Source organism: Ictidomys tridecemlineatus, chromosome 7, assembly GCF_052094955.1.
Source record: "Ictidomys tridecemlineatus isolate mIctTri1 chromosome 7, mIctTri1.hap1, whole genome shotgun sequence".
Classification (NCBI taxonomy): domain Eukaryota; kingdom Metazoa; phylum Chordata; class Mammalia; order Rodentia; family Sciuridae; genus Ictidomys; species Ictidomys tridecemlineatus.
In genome coordinates this window covers 170,888,782-170,909,484 of record NC_135483.1, presented here as the reverse complement: position 1 = coordinate 170,909,484, position 20,703 = coordinate 170,888,782, and the positions used below count along the sequence as shown (strand labels likewise).

At 39.4% G+C, this 20,703-nt stretch overlaps 1 protein-coding gene across 3 annotated transcripts in view; it reads left to right on the top strand.

Annotated features, from left to right (window-relative positions):
* Positions 1–20,703, top strand: part of Klf7 (KLF transcription factor 7) — an 89,954-nt gene that overhangs the window by 30,422 nt on the left and 38,829 nt on the right. For 2 of the 3 annotated variants that reach the window (XM_040294798.2, XM_040294797.2), the window contains exon 3: positions 11,660–12,290. In XM_040294798.2, the coding sequence (XP_040150732.2) occupies positions 11,660–12,290 (631 nt within the window). The remainder of the gene's footprint in view (positions 1–11,659; positions 12,291–20,703) is intronic. The other variant, XM_078017902.1, reaches the window with a different exon arrangement.

Below are 20,703 nucleotides of genomic sequence, written 5' to 3'. Positions count from 1 at the left end.
AGGAAAAGACAATAAAATAAACATGCAAACAAATGATTGAGATCTTTCCAGGACTTGGTAAGCATTAAAAAGCAAATAAAACAAGGCAGAATGTTGGAGAATGAATAGGGTGTTTGGACTTTATGTTCAGTTGAGTCAAAGAAGCCTTATCAGGGCAGTGAAGTTGAGGCATTAAGGGAAGCAGGTGACCTGGGAAGCCCACATTCTGGGATGCAGAAAGGCAGGTACTAGAGCTCTTAGAGAGGTGTGAATGTGGAGTGTCTGTGCGAGGAGTGCAGGGAGAAGGGTGGGGGTGGAGGAAGATAAGGCCAAGTGAGGCAAGGGCTGGTTGGAAGAGCAGTGGTAGGCCTTGGACAGATTATCAGCAAGCAGTCAGAGCAGGAAGGGGTCTTGGAGAGTGGGGTGCACTCATTTTGCAGAGACTGAGGTGAACTTTCTGCTGTTTAATGGAATGTGCTGGGTAGTGTGGGAAAAGGAGGCACTGAGTCTGATTCCTAGGCTGGGGTTCTTTTCACCAATAAAAAGAGTTGAAAACAGGATTGTGTCCACTTGTGTCTTTTGCATCTCTTCCTGTGTTTTCTGGGGACCAGAGGAGAAAAGAGGAAGTGGCAGAGGGAGAGGGACATTCTCTGGGGACAAGGGGATGGCTTTTATCCCTACACAGGTTCATACTTACAGGGCTATGCCATGAAATTAAAGTTGCCTCATAGTTTAGAATACTAGGTCCATCCCGGACCAAACATATAAAAATGTTTTTCAAATAAAAGACAAGTAGATAAAGATTAAAAATACTGATGTGTTGCACGAGAAATACTAGTAATAAACACATACACATTGTTTCTGATGTTCTTTTGGAGAAGAAGGAAGAATTCTTGGCATTCATCCTACTCTTGGATCCCACCTACCCATGATTGTAATCACCATGGACTTTTCAATTGGAGGGAGAGTTCATTCGTTCGTTCGTTCGTTCATTCATTCAATGCCTGAAGTCTGCCACTCATTTGAGGAGCCCACATTTTGGTGAAATCACATTTTAAGTGTTGGTGAGGCTAATAAAGCTTCAAGCATTCTGCAAACTTGAATTATTATAATAGAGCCCCTGAGGTCTCAGTTCAGAGGAGGGTCTGAGACCCAATCTTCTCCTCGGTTTCCAAAATTCCTTACTTTCCCCACTGGATTGATAGTAGAGCCTTGTGTCAGTTCCTCCGAACCTGTTCTGCATGAACCTATCTCACTTTCTAATCTTTACACTCTGTTGCTATTTCAGGGCATCATAGCATTCCATACTAGTGGGTCCTTTAGAAGTTCAACACACTCCCCTGGCAGATAACAAAACTGAGCCCTGAGAGACGAAATTCACTCAGCTTGTTAGGCTGATCTTCCCAACTCAGAGCTCTCTGCTTACTTAAGTTTTTATATTTAACTGGTTTACTTTACTTTGAAATTATTTGATATTTTTGATTTTCCATTCCCATGTCCTTGATACATTTCTTTATTGTCTGTGGGAAGTGTAATGGAAATAGCACTGGTTACATAATGGCTACACCCTACATAGTGCGTGTGCCAAGCCCTGTTCTAAATACTTGACCTATCTCTGCTGATTAATCTTTCCCAACCCTCCTGGGTGGTAGGTAGTGCTATTACCCCATTTTACAGATGAGGAAACTGAGAAAGAGAAGGGTGAAGTAACTTCCTCCATAGCAGTTGTGTTAGTAAGTGCTATGATCTGACTTTGGGCCCTGGAAGTCTGGTTCTAGGTGTGATGCTCTTCATCCCCCACTCTTTTGCCTGTCCATGTGTACAGGGACAGTCTCTTTGCTTAGTTGGGGTGAGCAGTGCAATGTCTCAACCATGCAGCCACCTTAAATATTTGGGAAGTATCTCAAGTATTTCAAGTTAAGTAAAAGTACAGTCATCCAGGCAGGAGAGGTAGCATAGGGCTTAGTGTCATTGTTTTTGGCTGCCATTTTCTGTGGTCTGAGTAGAACAAGCATTCCCCTTAGCGCCCCTACATTGTCTTTGACATTCTACACTGGAGGTTCCTGAAAGCTCTCAGTTTTGCAAGTATCCTCTGTGATCACCAGCCACTAAATTACATCTGCCACTGAAGGCCCCAGTGGGCTTTGAACCTGTTGTTCTTGAGAAATTCAAGCCATGAGTGAGAGAGAGAGAGAGAGAGAGAGAGAGAGAGAGAGAGAGAGAGAAAGAGAGAGAAAAGAACACTGTATACATGTGCAATGTGTTTTGAGTCAAAGAAGTAATTGTATATAAATGTATTTTTTTATGGGGAGTGAGGGAAAGGTATATTTAATTAACCCAACTGAGAAGGACATAACAATGTTCCAGGAGAGAGTCAATGAAATGAATTTGCTTTAAAAAAAAAAAAAAAACATCCCAGTAGCCTGAGTCAGCCTGTGCAAGTGATTTGGGAGAGGAAGGGGAGATGATGTAATTGGTTCGGCATGTTCCCATCTTGGCCACTGAGAGTAAAGGGGCCCAGGGAGTTTGAGGAGTGTGTGTGTGTGTGTGTGTGTGTGTGTGTGTGTGTGTGTACGTGTGCACGCAAAGTTAATAGGAATGGGTAGGGGGGTGGAAGAGGGGGCTGTAAAACAGGATTAATAACCCCTTGTCAGACCTTTCCCTGTAACTGTGTTTTTCAGTAATTTTGGTTTGAATGAGGACTCTCTAGCCAATTAATGTTTATTTGTTTCCTTTGGCAAGACTCGTTGGGGGAAGGGATAAGAGTGGTGAGTTTAAAATTTTTGTTTTGTTTTTGCATTTTGGAAGAAGAAGCGAGTAATGTGAGTTTGGGTTTTCAATGATGGCTCCCCCCCTTTCCCCTCAAGAGGCAGGAGGCAAGACATGGCCAGCTGGTGCTTGAACTGACACAGGTGCAGAGGCTGTGGGGGGTGGGGAGCCAAGAATAATTACAGGTTTCTGAAGCATCAGGCCCTGCCTGACACAAGCGCTCGTCAAGAAAACTGCTCTTTATGGAAAATTAATGGTGAAGCTGAAAACCCGTCAGGCCTATTGTTCTTCTTTGGAAGCCATCACTCTTCAGAAGAGTGGCCTCCCCAAATCCTTGGGCTCTCATGAGGAGCTGGATAGAGTGTCCTTCTTCCCTACGGGACCTGGTTGGCTTTGTCATGGGCCCTGGTAGAGTTTTCCTTTAGGACTAGCTCTTCTGCATTTTTTTTTTTTTTGTAAGTTTCTCCTTTAGTCCACATCTAGCCCTTTGCTCTTACTCATAGTATACATAGAGTACTTTCTTATTGACTCGAAAGGCACAAATCTTATTGTGTCTATGGAAATGTAATAACTAATACAGGGACATTTACTGAAACTTGCTTTCAAAGCCACCAAGTAGCAAATGGGATTCCACCCGTGTGTGGCAACCTAAATAGCAGCTTGATTGGGAAATAAGAGTTTAGTAGACTTGAACATTTTCAGCTGTGCACGAACTGTGGCGTCTCTTGACCAGTTGGAAGTTAAAATTTATAGTCTACTGTCCAAGGAACAGTGAGCAACACATCTTAAGACTGAACTGCAGTTGTGGGTGGAGGCTAGACCAATAGACTTCAAGTTGATATGTTCTGAGAGGTAACATCTGGACAGACAACACAGAACCAAGGTAGGATGGCCCATCAATGACACCATTCATTTTGAGGTTCATGGATGTTCTAAATGGGGGAAAAGGCAGTTCTAAGTTGTTGAAGATGCAAGGGATCCCAGTATCTTCCTCAGAGAGCAAAGACTAGGCCACAGCCCCCAGCTCTGCCTGGGGTTGCGTGACTTTAAGGCTTACTTTGACATTTAATTTGGATTTGTGTTGTTTAGGGGATTTCTTTTATGCATTGCAACTGAGGAATCCTTGAAAGATGAAAGGAATATTTGAGGCTGCTTTGCATCATGTGCCTAGGGAAAGTAATTTCAAAGACATCATCCTCTCCCCAGGCCTTTAATCTTGTCTCCTTCCTCCCTGGCCTCCCCAAGGAAAAATATACAAACAAATATTTTCTTTGTATGTTGGAAATAATTTAGGGAGGAGAAACACTGAAGAGGTTTGGATAAAAATTTCCCAACTTTCATGTTTGTTTAGAAATAAATTAATTTTCACAGCATTGTCTTTCAGAATTTACAAATTACTAGAGGGAAATGTTTAATTTGGTTTTAGCTGCAGCAACCAGTTGATGTGAGAAACAGTCAAAAGGAATGGGAAATTACATTGGATGTAATACTGTGGTTATTTTGTGGAGTTTAGCAGTTCTGACAGTAATGTGTAATACTATTGCACCTCTGGTGTGTGCTATTGTGTGTGTGTGTATGCACGCGCGCATGTATGTGTGTTAATCTAATAGCAAAAAAAAAAAAAACTGCAGTAGGAGATTTTCACTTACACTGTATACTTGCTTACCTGCTAACCTACATTTTCTGGACAAAATTTATTCTTTCTTAATCTTCTACCCTAACGTTGTCTAGGATCAAAAACAAGAAAGAGTGAACATTTGCTTAAAATCATCTTAGGACTCAGTTTTTAGGTCTTAGGAGGTTCATTCTTGTCACTGGTTCATGTATCCTTTCTGAAGTAGGTTTAATGTCACCATCCAAGCAAGTTTCAAGGGCTTGACAGCTGAGGTTCTCCTGCGGGCGTGCCGAGTTTATTAATCATGGTGCTTCTTTCCCCTCTTCCACCCCCTGAGAAAAATGGCGCCAGATCTCTCTGGCTGTGCTTTCCTACTTCCTTTCCCATCTTTCAACTCTGACCTAATTTTAAGAGACGAGAATATGTCAGAATCATTACATCATCTCATTCTTTGAAGGGGGAAAGCCGCAAAGTTCCCATCAATATTCCTCTTTGCAATCCTACAGTTTTTTAGGAATCAGAGGAAAATGCCTTTTTGGCTAAAAAGTGTGAAGTGTAAGCACATCTGTAATGTTAGAAAAGAAGGCGTATTTTAGAAGATGACTTGAAAAAAGAAAGCCAGATTTTTCTCCTGTTAGTAGCTGGTCTTGTGTCTCTCTGAATTTCCATTCTGGGATGTGTGTGAAGATTTCAAAGTGCAAAAAAGTCACTGAGCTTTGGGCCCTTTCCAGGAGCAGGCAAGGGGTTCCTTTCCTCTTCTGTATTTCAGACTCTTTGGGGATTATGGCACCATGGTTCAAAGCACGTGACAAAAACCACACATCATAAATGTCAGAAAGAGGCTCCCAAGGGCAGCCAAGTGCAGTTGGCCTATGTGTGTAATTACCTGGGTGAGCGTTCTTGCTTGGAACTAAAGTTCACCCCTTCTTTGCCCAGGAAAAGCATCAGCGGTAGCATCACCATCAACAATATCATCGTGACCATCATGAGGACATCATGAGGTCATAGTCTGATTTCAGAAGAAGCCTTACTGTTCAAGTTTCTAAGAAGTGGAAAGTTGCCATTTTCCCATGATTTTGCATCTATATACTTTCCCAAGTTTGTTTTATCTTTTGTGCTTTTAACTCTTGCCCTTTTTTGGTAAGATAGGTAGAATGACTGAGATTAAGGGCAACTAGCTAAAGAGACCATGAATGACTGATAATTGATTAGCAACATAAGTGTAGTTGGTAAATAAAAGATGGACTTTTATTTCTTTGATGTTGTCTCATTCCAAAAAACAAACAACAACAACAACAACAACAACAACAAAACTCATTAGCAGAATGCAATTTCTTTTCTTTCTTTCTTTTTCTTTTTTTTTTGACTTACCAACTTTGAGTATTCGTGGATCCAATGAATTCAAATAATTGCTTATTACAGCATAATTGTTGAGTGGTGGCAAAAGTGTTGCATCAGTGGTTTTGTCTTGTGTTCATATTAAAAGTATTAAAAATCAGAATTTTTAATGTCCTAAACACTTTAGAAAGGACTGGCATTGAAGATATTCAACTAGAGTTTACACTCATTGTTTTTAAGGTCATAACCAGACATCCCACCAAGCTGTGGACTCTTAGATATGTTTTGGAGATAACTGTTTTATTGTCCATTGAAAAGGGTCATCTTTCAATATTTGGCAGTCAGCACATTTTCTTTACACTGTTATTTCTAGACCAGGCTTCTACAGTCTATATGGAAGAGGACTTCCACGGTCTATATGGAAGCTGCTGCATGTTGAACTTTGAAGAAAAGGATCTTTAGTGGGAAGGAAGGTGAAATGTTTCAAATAGATAAGAAGGAGGGAAAGTAAACAGGGAAAATAGATGTCAAAGTTCTTTAGGGAAGTGTCATGGGGAGGTGGTAAAGTGACAGGAAATGTCTACCATCCTGAATGGCAAGTTTCATGTAATTTCTGATGAGCCAAAGACAGGTTGAATAAAAAAGTATTTTGATAACTTTGACACCATGCCCATAGTTGAAAAATGTCTTATATCTTTCTTGAACCCATAAAAGTAACAACTTCTTGCTGGTAGCAGGGAGATTTTTATAAACTAAATATGTGCTCTAAGACATGAATTACCCTGTTCTTCCAAGAAGAAAGTAGTAGAAGTATTTTCTGAGGGAGTAGTAGAAGGTTTGGCAGTCATAAGTTTGAAATCTTTTTTTTTTTTTAACTAGGTCTTGGATTATTACTTTTAACAAGCATGTTTCAACAAGTAAAAAGGCCATGAAGAATGTATTAATAGAGCTTTCAGGGTGATGGTTTCAAAACCAATTTCAGGTGATATTTATTAGGAGCCTAGGAGAAGATGAAGCCACGCATTTCAAAGTTGAGATATTAGAGTTTTCACAAAGCACATTTGTGACTCATAAATACATGAGAAAATCACTTTGCACTTGGGAACATTCTTACCCAGGGCTGACTGTAATGGGTCTTTTTTGTGTGTGTATTGTGGTGTTGGTGGTGGGGTGATATCCAATGACTCAAGCCCTTAAGTTGTGTTGTTAGGTCAGGCCTAGGGAAAACTCACATCTCCAAGATGTGGTACCAGACAGGCATAATTTATATCACTAAACATATCTGCTGACTCAGAGTTGGAGTTTACTGGTTAGTGCACCATCAGAACAGAGTGACTCTGCTCCCACAGAGCAGACATTGGAATTCTAGATCCAAATTTATAAAATCCTACTTTGTTTGCTTTCTGTCCACACCTACGTAATCATAATCTAATTATCATTATCAGGAAATTATCTTTGATACAATGCCATTTATTAATGTGTATACTTCATTTGAGTTACATTATTTTTCTACCAATGTCCTTTTATTCTAGATCCAGGATTCAGACCAGGATCCATGGTGTTTAGTTGTCACTTCTCTTTAAATCTCCTCTAGTGTGCAACAGCTTCTCAGTCTTGGTTTTTTTTTTTTTTTTTTGACCTTGATACTTGCAAATACTGCTTAATTATTTAGTAGAATGGTCTTCAGTTTGGATTTGACTGATGCTTTCTCAGGATAAGACAGAGTTCCTGCATTTGGGGGCTGGATTATCACAGAATATCACAGAATATTTCAGCACGCCCTATTAGCTGTGCATGTTATCAGTTTGACTTATTACTGGTGCTGCTCACTTTGATCACATGATGAAGGTGGTGATAGCCAGGTTTCTCCACTGCCAGGTCATTATTTTTGTCTTTGTAATTAATAAAAATCTTGTTGGAGGATAACTTGAGAGTAGGCCTTTATCTTGTTTCTCATCATACTTTCATTTTCATATTGATTTTAGCATTCATTGGTGGTTCCTACTTGCTATCATTATTCATTTTGTGTTTGCCTCATGGTGATTTTTTTATTTCCATCAAACATTTTACATTTATTCATTGTAATTTTACTATAAGGAAGAGTTGACCTCCTGTTTCCTTATTTATTTATATCAGTATGGGGTTTTATTTTATTCTGTGGGTTATAATCCATTATTATCACTTCCATTTTCTTTTTGTTGTTGTTGTTGCTTAAATTGTTTGATGTTTGGCCATTGAGAGCTTTCTTTAAGCGGATTCCTCAGTGTTTTGCTGTACTTCTCTTACTTTACAAGCATTTCCATCTCTTCTGGTTCCACAAGCTGTTCCAGGCTTATCCTGCAGGTTCTTTGTCCCAGTCCTTGAAATGACTGTTTCTCCAAGGAGCCCTGTTTTCCCTTACTGGATAATGATTCTAGAAACCAAGTTCTTTCTGCTCATTACTACAGCATTGCCTTTGCTTGTAGGCTCCTCAGTGGGTGGAGCTAGGAAATATGTGTATGAATAATTTGTCTATGTATGTACACATTTATTCCTATATATGCTCTGTTGATATAGCATCAGTTTGCCCTTACATAATATGTGTGTCTGTTACATGTTATGTATGTGTATTAAAATCCAGTAAATACTGATACCATAAATTGCAGATAAACATCATGAGCATTGATTAAGTAAGTTTTCCTAATTATTTACAAATATGATTGGAAATAAATGTTATGTCTGGGTTAGAAAGATTTCATCTTAAAATTCTCCTTAAAATTCTCTTTAGCATTTTACTCTCCACACTCTTGATGAGAAAATATTTTAACTTCTACATTCCAGGTGATGAGCTCTTTTCTATCTAAGCTTCATCTCTAGTACATATTGTAAAAAAGTAGATTTCTCAAGACAAAATCATTCTGTAATGATTTCACAGGGATACCTAGCACTTCCTGATGGGTACTGGTGCTTCTCTAAGTCTTAGATAGAACAAGAATGCCCTGTGTCCAAATTGCAAGTGGTAGCCTCTCTGAAGTGGTCCAGATTTTAGTGAACAAGGTCTCCCCATGTTTAGATCACAAGTATGACTCATGTGCTCCTGGGATGCAAACCAGGGAATATTGGGAAGGTTATTTTTTAATGCTCCCAGAATAGAGCATAAATGTGTTTAGAATATCTCAATTTCTCAGAACTCTGACTATGATGAAAGATGAGCCCACATCAATCACTTCCTTGGTGACTTTCAAATCTTTGAGCTAGAAAGCGTGTAAATGGACAGGGCACACAAAAGCTCTATCCATAGACAGTAGCAACTGGGTGTATGAATTAGTCCTTGTGTGGGAGGCAGGGACCGTCCTGTAACCTCAAGGACATCCTATAACCCATGATTCAGCTGATTTTTTTTTTTTTAACTTGGAACATATCCATGTCTTAAAGACCTGGTTCTTCTCTTTAGGCAAAACTCAAGAAGCATTATGATTATGTTCTTAAAAGACCCACATTAGTGGTCATTTTCAAGACCTCCAGCCTCAGCAAGATGGACCATACTCTGGGCCATAATGTAAACCTCAATAAATTTGAAAGGATTGATATCCTATAAAGTATGTTATTTGAGCACAAATAAATCAAAATATAAATCAATAATAAAAAGATATCTAGAAAATTCCAAAATATTTGGAAGTTAAACAACAAGTTTTTTTTTTTACTCTGTCCCTAATAATAATGGATTCCCCTAGTGAAAATAACTGTAAAATAATGAGCATAGTATTAAAGCATCTACCTGAAGGCACTTGAAAGTCAACAGAAACAGTCAGATTTTGATGACGGATACATACTCAGAGGAGGAAGAAAGTAGGGAAACTATACAGATATTTTCCCAATATTTGGGAACATGGAACAGTGCCAAGGATAAGGTGGGTACAAGGCTTGGGTGTCAGAAGATGGGTTTTGAAGAGTAGAGGAGGTAGAATGACCAAAGTAATAGCACATGGTTGATTGTGTCTTTGGCAGATACTATGTATCTGGTGGGTGCCAAACACTGAGCTTGATTGGCAGCATTTTCAAAACAGGAAGAAAAGATTAAGAGAGGTTTCAGGAGTAGGCTTCTATAATCCAGATGTGAACTGACTGAAGCTAAGACTGGGGGTTTCAATATTTCAGAGAAGTAAATGATAATTTCTGGCAATAAGGTACAAAAGGGAAGAGGAAAAATTTGGAGACATGGTGTTTCTGGAAAAGGAGAAAGTGAGGAGGATAATGCAAATTTCTAGATCTGAGAAGGTGCTAATATTGGAGTGTTGGTTTCTAATATAAAGTGCTGAGAAGCTACTGAGCAAGAGCTGCCATTTAATCAAAAAGTAAAACAATCAAATCTTACTTTTTCATCAAGCTTTCCTTGATGGATACCTCCATATTAGAGAATTCATTACCCACTCATCCCCTCTCCAATTCACTTTATAGTACGGTGTTTATTTGGGGTCACTTTGCTTTGTAAATTCATATCCTCTCTAGCTTGTGATTGTTCATTCTGTACCTACATGTATATTGCATGGATCTATTCCCATGTTTTATCATTCTGTCACATACAAGGCCCTGCAACTTGCTGTGGGCACAGTAGTTGAATGAACACTTGTGACATTAAGTGTTGAATGAAGATTAGAACCATTCATTAGTTCATATCATTAAAAATCAACTGTGAAGCCCAAAGCTGATTCATAGTTAAGAATCTGGTTTCCTTATTCAGTCATACAGAGGTTTTCTAGAAGTCTGATTAAAACCCAATCTTTTGAAATGTCGTCACCAAAATAAAATCCTTGACAGATACAATTTGACTAGGTATATCATTAAAATACATGCATAGCAGAATAAAAGCCTAGAATCAGAACTCTGGTTGAAAACATAGAAACTTCACATAGGTATTCAGTTGGGAGCCAGTCACATTAAAATGTGCCATCAGAAGCCCAGAAGATGGACCAAATTGGACCAATAGTGCAAGTTAGCAATATAGTTTCATACTATAGTTCAGAGAAGTAGAGTTTTTAAGGGAGGAGAGCATTAGAAACAGACTTCTTAAGTATCTACTTTTGCCATGAAGTGCTTCTATAATCTTACAAAAACTTATAGGCACCAAGGATGAAGATTTGTTGAAACTAAACCTTCTGGTTCTTCTTCTCTATTTCTTTATCAAGAGAAAAACTTTAATTTGAGATATATAGGGTCCTATCTTTAATAGGTCTCAACAGCTGCATCTGAAGTTATTATTATCATATAGTCAGAGATGCTAAACCATTGTATGTAGATGTCACATAGTGAGTAGAAATTGTATTTTTAATGACTTGCTGTGAGCATCAGGGGTTTTGTTGTATACCTCAAAGGCTTTATGCTAAGCACTCTTTAGAACAAGATCCATTCTTCCTGGTTGGAAAATCTGTGCTTAAGCCATGTCTTGCTGTTGGTTAATTGCTATTAAGGTCACATTTTAGTTTGAGTGGACATGCTTTGTTCTCTAGAATGAGTTGGAAAATAGATTTATTGTTGTGACTTGATCAAACCTATTTAAAAAATGGAAGTGACACTATGAGAAGTCTTATCTGTTTCTATTTGCTTCTTGCTTCCATGGGCAATCCTGGGGATACCTGGAGCATCTTACCTGCTGAATGGGATTGAGGGGCAGGAGATCATCATTTGGCATCATTTTGGCATTTGATGTTCTCTGCGATCTTGAAGGTGTGAGATAGGCCTTCTGGGACTCTAGTTTTCCTTCAGCCACAGTAATTGAAGTCATATGATGATAAGATCCTTCTGAACCCTTCAGAAGTATTCAGAGAGTAAATAGCAGGGTCAGACCTTTCAGTGAGAGCATTTCAGATACCAGCCATGTAACCATTCTCTGTTCCTTGCCCCTCTGCCTGTCCACTGTGGCCTCCCGGTGATCTTTGCCTCTGATGGTGATTTCTCTCCCTCCCTCCTTCCTCTCTGCAGACATGCCTTGAATTGGAACGCTACCTACAGACAGAGCCCAGGCGGATCTCGGAGACCTTTGGTGAGGACTTGGACTGTTTCCTCCATGCTTCTCCTCCCCCGTGCATTGAGGAGAGCTTCCGGCGCTTAGACCCCCTGCTGCTCCCAGTGGAAGCCACCATCTGCGAGAAGAGCTCTGCAGTGGACATTTTGCTCTCTCGGGACAAGTTGCTATCTGAGACCTGCCTCAGCCTCCAGCCAACCAGCTCTTCTCTAGACAGCTACACAGCCGTCAACCAGGCCCAGCTCAACGCAGTGACCTCATTAACGCCCCCATCGTCCCCTGAGCTCAGCCGCCATCTGGTCAAAACCTCACAGACTCTCTCAGCCGTGGATGGCACGGTGACGTTGAAACTGGTGGCCAAGAAGGCTGCACTGAGCTCAGTAAAGGTGGGAGGGGTGGCAGCAGCAGCAGCCGCTGTAGCACCAGCTGGGGCAGTTAAGAGTGGACAGAGCGACAGTGAACAAGGAGGGGTAGGGGCAGAAGCATGCCCCGAAAACAAGAAGAGGGTTCACCGCTGTCAGTTTAACGGGTGCCGGAAAGTTTATACAAAAAGCTCCCACCTAAAGGCCCACCAGAGGACTCACACAGGTAGTGGTACAAGTTGGCCGCATGTGGTTTCTTCCTCTTTCCCCTGCTTTTGCCTTGAGGTGGGAAGGGCTCCTCTTTGTTCTAAGAAGTGGCCTTTGTGCTGATGAGGAGGTGACCCAAAGGCAGGAGGGCCCTGGGTGGGGAAGCAGAATGACTTACTCTATACCCTAAAACCTCAAGATGTCCCAAGTGCGGGACCTGGGTTCGTCACTGGCTGGCTAAGAGTTGCTTTCAGAGGCAATGCCAACCACAGCATGAACTCAGAGTTCTGAGGCTGATGGAAGGGGATCTGGTAGCCTGACTCACGATAAGACGTACATAGTGCAGACTCTGGTCCCTTTGCTGACACTTGTCTTTGTTTTCTGAGTGTAGCTTGCAGGTTTGATCAACACCAGAATCCAAGGAGGTACACTAGGAAGCATCCACAGTTAAACAAGGTGGTTAGGGTGTCCCTATTCACTCTTTTCCCAGCATCCCTGATTTTTCATCAAAGTCACCAACAGCAGGAGGGTTTCAGAGTTCATTAGATGTGATCATTCTATAATTAATTGGCATCTCCTCTTTTGCATTGTTCTCTGGCGCGTGCTTTATGGAGAGATGGCAGAATTGCTTTTTAATGAGCTTGTTACTGAGAAGTTGCTAAAGTGATTACATTGCTATGTGTGTGGTAAGGGCGGGTGGGGGAGGGAGAGGGCCTGTATGTTTCACATAGGACTTCTGTGGTGATTCCAAGGACTCATATTGATCTTTCGAGCAATGGGATCATTTAGAAGAGCGGGGTTCACACAAAAGAGGGAGAGATTGGCCGTATCCTTAAGCTGGTCTTTGTTCTCTACTTCAAGATTGTAGCTTATGGGTAGCATCTCTTCTTGGTCTACTAAGGTGCTACTAGGAGCAATTACTGTGATTGGTGGTTTTTAAGTGGGTCACTAAGAGCATGTGACTTGTATGGCTTTTCCACAGTGTTTGCACACTACAAGCTGAATAGGGAAAATCCCCAAAGGTATAAATGGAAGAATAAGAACATTCTCAGAGAAAAGTGGATGGTCCCAGCTGAGGTGGGAGAAGTGTCTGGTATTTTGTGTGGTTGTGGATTGTGCCACCAAGGAAGCGTGCATCATAAAGACGATTGGCTGGAAGATCAGAGCACCCTGGATTCTAGTTCTAACTGCCACTAACTAGCTCTGTGACCTGGAGTACATTTCTTTATCTCTATGGGCCTCATTTTCTACATCTGTCAAACAATCTGGCTCTTGAGGCCCCTTTCAGCTCCGATGGTCCATGAAATGTCTTTGTGCGGTACTAAAGAACTTTTCCTCAAGTAGGAATGCATAAATATGACTGGATAAAAGTGCTGAAACTCAAAGTCACTCTTGTGAGATAGTGAGACCAGACATTGCTTCCTTATATACAAGACAGGCATGTCCTCTAATTCTAAACTTAATTTCCCATGTGGCTCTTCCTTGGTTCATGGGATAATCCCCTAACATAATTTTTTAGTCCTATGGATCAGGTGTAGGGTTCCATTCATGGCTTTGCTGCAGAATTTATATGTAAAGCCTAATGCTTCCTCATATTGTTAGTTTGTTTTCTTCTCTGATTTTGTCCTGAAAGTAATTTTTATTTATATTCCTTTTTCTCTAAAGTCAGTAAGTAAAGACAAGACATTGCAGTGCTCCCTGGTTTCAATGCATGATTAATCTCCTGCCCCCACTCCAGGAAGCCAGAGGAAGCACCATGAACCAAGAATGTTGACGTTTGTAGGGGTTATAGAGTTCATAATTTGGACACCTTTCAGAATTATTAACACTAAGGCTACATCCTTGTATGGAAGCTGGACCACTCTGGCGAAGCAGACATTCTTTGGGGCAATCTGCAGCATTTTCTTCTTTCTATCCCCTCTTCCAAGCAGAGATGATGGAAGATGTGATGATTGATGCATTATTTGGCATGTTGTTTTTGGAACATTGTCTACTCAGTGTGATTACCAAGGTGGAGCTGATTATGCTAACCAGCACCTGCAGCCACTGCCTCATGGTGGATTGCAGTGCTCCTCCCTATGGGCAATGCCCTGAAGGAGGCAGTAAGCATTATTAGAAAAGTAGCATGGCAGCAGAGTTAGAGCAGGGCTTTGTGGTTAGGTAGACTTGGGCTTGTTTTCTGTATAAATTATTTATCTTCTCTGTTTCCTCATCTGTAAAATAGTGCCAATTCCATCTACCTCAGAGATTGTTTTGAAGATTAAATTAGCAAATTACTTGGCAGATAGTAAAAACTCATTACTGTTATTGCTGATTATAGTTATTAGTATTGTTCTTGACACTGAATAGTGATAATTGGGTGAAAAGCAGCTTTATGTAAACGAGAAATGAACCAGTTAGCCAGTGTTAAATACAGATCGAGTATCGTTAATCCAAAACTTCAAAATTGTTTTGCTACTGGAATTTCTCCCAGGGGTGCTCTACCACTGAGCTACACTCCCAGCCCTTTTTATTTTATCTTGAGACAGGGTTTCCCTAAGTTGCTGAGACTGGCCATGAACTTCTGATCCTCCTGCCTCAACCTCCCAAGTAGTAAGAATTAAGGCATGCACCACTATGCCCTGCTTCAAACTCTGAAATTTTTGAGAGCCTACAGGTATCACAAAGTAGAATATTCCACATGGGACCTCATGGGACAAGTCAGTCAAAATGCCAGAACACTAAAAATGATGTTTAAAATTACTTTCTGGCTATGTGTATAAGGAGAACATGAACTATAAATGAGTTATTTCATTATGTGCATGCAAATATTCAAAAATCAGAAAAAAATATTTTCTGGTCCCAAACATTTCAGATAATGGATATTCAGCCTATACTACCAAAAAGTAAGAGAATATTTTCCTAGTGGTTGATCAGTAGGGTGTGGGGTGATAATGCACATGGGCACCAGGGTGGAGGGTAAAACTGGCCCTGCAGACATTAGCCCACTGAGATTGGCAGTAATGTATAGAATTGCTTTCCTGAAGACAGCTTAGAAGTAATTGCCTCACATCCTACAGAAACATTTTGCCTATAAAAACCTTCCTCACAGACAAGCACGGAAGGAAAAAGAAATAGATAAGAGGGGAGGTAGGATAGAGATGGAGGATGGAAGAGAGAATATGAATTAATTTAGATGAAATGGAGGAGAATCAGAAGTATTTATTTGGAATTGGTGTGAATGGGGCACATGGGGAACTGAAAACATAGGTGATAATTTATGTGGTGTGGATGAACTAAGACTGATGAAAACAGCATGAAGGATGGAATTAAATTAAGTGTAAACATATAAAGGAAATGGACTGGTAAAAGCTTGAGGGCAAAGGTATATGGGCAATGGAAATTCGGGTGGAAAAGAATCTGCTGCTATAAGAATTGGTGTGAAAAGACTAAATATTAAAATGAAGTTTTCACAAATTTTCTCTGGATGAATTCAGGCACACTATTTTAGTGTAGACTTAGTTTCTTAAATTATTATTATTATTATTATTATTATTATTATTATTATTATTATTATTATTGGTACTGGGGAAGGACTCAGTTTAATTCAATGGAAAGGTATCATCTTTCAGCTGGAAAGGTGTTTTGAGACAGAAAACAAAGAAAGGGAGAGAAATAAGAAAACTATCCCAGAGAAAGAAGACATATAACAGCATTTTGTTCTCTAGAGTTATATTTATGCCATATCTCTTTTATATGGTAATATATTGCAAAGGAGACACGGTTGCACAAGTGAAATAAAATAAAAAAATGTGTGAGTCTCCATCTTCTCTGCATAAAGAAAGACAATACATTGTCGGTGACATGGATTTGCTTGCATTGAGGAATTTTTAAAGTGTTATTCATTTAATCTTTATATAGATAGAATTCACTGAACTAGAAAAGATATGCAGGTTTTTTTCCTTCTGTGGCTGTTTTTTTTTTTTTTTTTTTTTTGAGGATGCTGAATCCTTCAAACTTTTTGCCCTGGAGGATATTAAGCAATGAGATTTTTTTTTTTTTTTTAAAGCTAGCAGATGTTCAAGTTGGTAGCTGGGGCATAAATACTGGTTGCCCAAAGAGGTGAAGTTAGGGATGAGGAAAGCAGGCTGTAGATGGAAGAAGGTGAGGTAGGGAAGGAGACAAAGAGAATAACAGGATCTTAGTGAAAGGAAACATATGAAAGTGGACATATGGTTTATTCATTGGGAAGAGTACTTAGTGCTGGCACAGGTGTACAGATGTCCTTCAGCAGCCAATCCATGGCATACCCTTGTCTCCTACTCTTGTTTTCTGGTCTTTGTATGATACATTTTTCTCTCTCAATTATTCAACCAAGTGCAATCATGCGGTCGTCCATCTTCCTAGAGTCAGCTAAATGATGCCGATATTTCAATGCAAGAAGAAACTTCATTTGCAATATAAAAAGTAATCCCTTTATGATGCTTAATTTCCATCAAACACAATTTGTTAAAATGCTCATACTTTCTATACAAAAAGAGAAATAATTATTTCCCACATTTCTTCTAGGCCACTTCTTAGAAAAAAGGAAAAAACCTGAAACTGAATTGTGCTAAGTGAGTTGCCTTTTTAATTTTGCAAATTCGTAGAAAAGCACATCTACATTTATATTGTTAAGAGTGAGTCGTGTTGGTAAAGTCCAGACAAAAGCCGCAAATTAAATCTCCAGTTGTTGGTCACTGTTAAAGGTTATATGAACAACCCACGTTCTCTCAAACGCTACTTGGGAGACCCTTTCCATGAACTGGAGTAGCTGGAATTGAGAATGCAGGTGGTGATAGGTTTGTGCTGAAGGGTGTAATTGGATGCTTTTTCAGGTAGAGGATAATACAAGTGTGCAGCTTGCTTAATGTTTTGCGTTTGCTTTGGGGCAAGCCTTATTGAATCCAGAGGTAGCATGATCTGTAAGTTCAATCAGGGTTTATAGCTCATTTTCAAATGAAAAGGTGGTTAAACATATTTCAAACAAAAGGACAAATGAAGCGTGGGGGAGGCAAACACAAGTGCTCATAGCATGCACTTAACGAAAGTTTTTTAAAGTTGGAAATATAATTTGTTTATTTTCTTTGTTCAATAAGTGTTTGGAAAGCAGTTGCTATGTTCCAGGCATTGTTTTATCTCTTTTATAAATATTAGCCATTTTAATTCTCATATTAAGTCACATGGGTGCTATTATCTTGTCTTACAGATGGGGAAACCGAGATGACCCAAAGAGGTCATTGATTTGCCTAGCATCACAGCTCAGGATTCGAACCACAGTGTTGGTCTAGCCCAACCTCTTTACCTCTATGCTAATTAATGATGGAGAAACAATCAGATGGATATTTTTTTTTTTTTAAAGAGAGAGTGAGAGAGGGGGGGACAGAGAGAGAGAGAATTTTTAACATTTATTTATTTTTTCTTAGTTCTCGGCGGACACAACATCTTTGTTGGTATGTGGTGCTGCTGAGGATCGAACCCGGGCTGCACGCATGCTAGGCGAGCGCGCTACCGCTTGAGCCACATCCCCAGCCCCTCAGATGGATATTTTTTTTTTATGATCCATTCTCAAGAGAAAATGGAGCACATATATTTTAAATACAAACAAATAATGAAAACTCTTTTAAATAAACAGATAAGAGTTAGAAGGATTCTTAAACATATTTAGACATATGACCTCTCAGGTGACTAAATCAGTACAAGGAAATAACACAAGTGAATGAATGGTCTCCTCTTTCTAGGCCATTATGGTTGTTGCTGTTATTATACTATTATCATGCTCATTACTATTATTTTTCTTTTTAACCTTAGGATTAGAGAGAGACTTTCTTGTCGTAGTGTCAGTTCACTCATTCAAGTGACAAATGTTAATCTTTATTCCTATGAAATAAGAAAGGCAAAGATTATTTATATACTGAAGACCATAGGTGTAAATATGACTTGACCTGGGCTATGCATCTCCCCTACTGGCAGAATTGAAAGTCTCCTGGCCCTTAGGCTTACATCCTATTTAATAATTATCTTACTTTGCATTTCCTTTATTTGTTCCTCAGTCATTTCACAAGTGAATGTTAAGTGCCTGTAGCAATAATAAAATAGGTATAAAAATAATAATATGGATATGAGACACTATGCCATTGAGTGACCATCAAAGGAGACTAGGATAGACTGATTTGAGAAGTCTCTGAAGGAGAATGGGCATTGGATGAGAGCAGGGGCCTGAATCAGTAGTAGGAGGAAGCATGGAACATTCTGGAGCAAGAGTCACCATTCTGGACAGGGTATTTTTTTTTTTATGCTGTTCATCTTTTTAAATAGTGCAATGTGACAATATGCTAATTGATATAAATAGAAGACCTAATTCAAGGTCAGGCATATCAGCAGGATAAAATGAAATATCTCAGGGTGGTGGTATGGAGTCTATTGCCTACTTTCAACTTCCTCAGTGTCATAGATAAGAATTCTTCAAATTTATATAAGAGCAGCTGAAATGGGGCAATTTTAAGACACTAAAGGGCCTTTAATATGCTGAGACACTTGCTACTAATGAAGTTTATCCATGAGTTGAGGCAGAAGCTCATTAGACTCCGATTACAGGATGGAAACTAGAATAAGGGTTAAATGTTCAGTTCACAAGGTGGAGAGAGTTTAATGGGAGAGTTTGATAGTTTGGATTTAGCATATTCAGAAGCCTAAGAGGAGTTTGAAATGAAGGGGTATGAAATGAGGAAAAAGTGGATGGGAGAATTTTATGATTCCAGAAACTTCAGAACTTTGCCACATGATAATTTAGTCATATGATCATAACATTTATAAAGATAACTTTATGTAAACATGTATTGGATAGAATGGCTTCAACTTGGCATGCATAAAATAAGCACATTTGCTTTATCATTATAATGTGATAATAAAAGTAGACTTTTGTGGGCTATTCCAGATGTCCTTTTAAAGAATAATTGGTAGTCACACCATAAATAAGGATGTTAATATAAGAACCAAGAAGAAAGGAAAAATGTGAAATTAATGAGGTTTTCATCATAAACAATTAATTTTTTGAATATTCGCTATACTATATGCCATTTCTTCCTCCATCTCTGAGAACTTCATTTTTTGGTGCAGAAGCCTAAATTATAGTTTAATAAAGCCCATATTTTGAACCTGTTCTCAAAAGAGTATAGTGTGGATTGAGGTGAGGGGGGCTGGGTAGGAAGGAGATAAGAGAAGAGTAATCTCATTTCAGAAAAGGCAGTGGAAGTAACAGAATTTTATGAATTCTAAGAGTTAAAGGGGAAGCCCAGCTCTGTTTGATAAAAAAGAGAAAAAATGAACCATAAGATATCTGTACAAATGAAAAGTTGATGTTGGGAAGGTCAGGAGTGAACTTTGGAGTGATTGTGCCCTTGAGTATACAGATAACATACAGAAGTCTTCTCTGTTATAGTAGGAGAGTCACTGAGCATGATGATCATGCTGTCCTGTGCATACTATGTTGGGAAGTTTAAGGAAAATTAAATGGAGATTTGTAAAGACCAAAGGCTAAGATGATGCTATAAGAACTTCCTGGTGGTAGGCAATAATTTTCCTGTGTCTCCTGAAGTTGAAACAATATCGGAGTGATTCTGTTTGAATTAGGGGGGAAAAAGCAGAATTGAGGAAAGTTGTGTAATTTACAAAACTCTTTAAAAAAAAACCCAGGAATGATTTTTTTTTTCTAAAAAAGCTAAAAACTGAGGACAGATGAAAAGATATTTGTAAAATATGTGACTTTGAAAATCATTCACTTTGAATTTAGTTGAAATTACAGTTGAAACCTCAGAAAGAAAAACAAAAACCTTTTCATATAAAAAAAATTGGTTCAGCAAAGCCAAAGGAACTGTTGGAAAACCCAGCCCACATGGGTTCTGCTAGGCTGTGCAGGTGCCCAGTAGAGAAAGGCTGATCCTTCCCAACCAGGTATTTCCTCTTTGTCCCCACCCTAATGATGGCAAATTGGATGGCTCATCCTTTCTTCCCATTCCCCACCTAAGCACCTAGCCTGATACCCTCCACACTCCTCCCTTCCTGCCTTGCGAGCCTTCTTCTACCCTTCTCCACCTCAGGATTTGGTAGCAAGACGCTGGAGATGGGTAGATTACTCATCGGCCAACAGTGAATAACTCATTAATTCCTGCTTATTTTCTTAATTTTCAATAATGGGAGACTATGAATAGAAGTTCAAGAGTCTTCAAGTAAGAAGGGAGACAGTGATGTGAAGTGTTGGAAATTGGGGGAGCATTTCCCTCTCTACCCCATCCCTGGGCTGTCCTCCCTCTCCTACTACTGTATTTTCTACATTTTTTTTTAAAAAGTAGCTTTTTTTACAACCAATTTTTCAAATAATATATTGACTTGACAGTTTTCAAGCTAAATGTTGG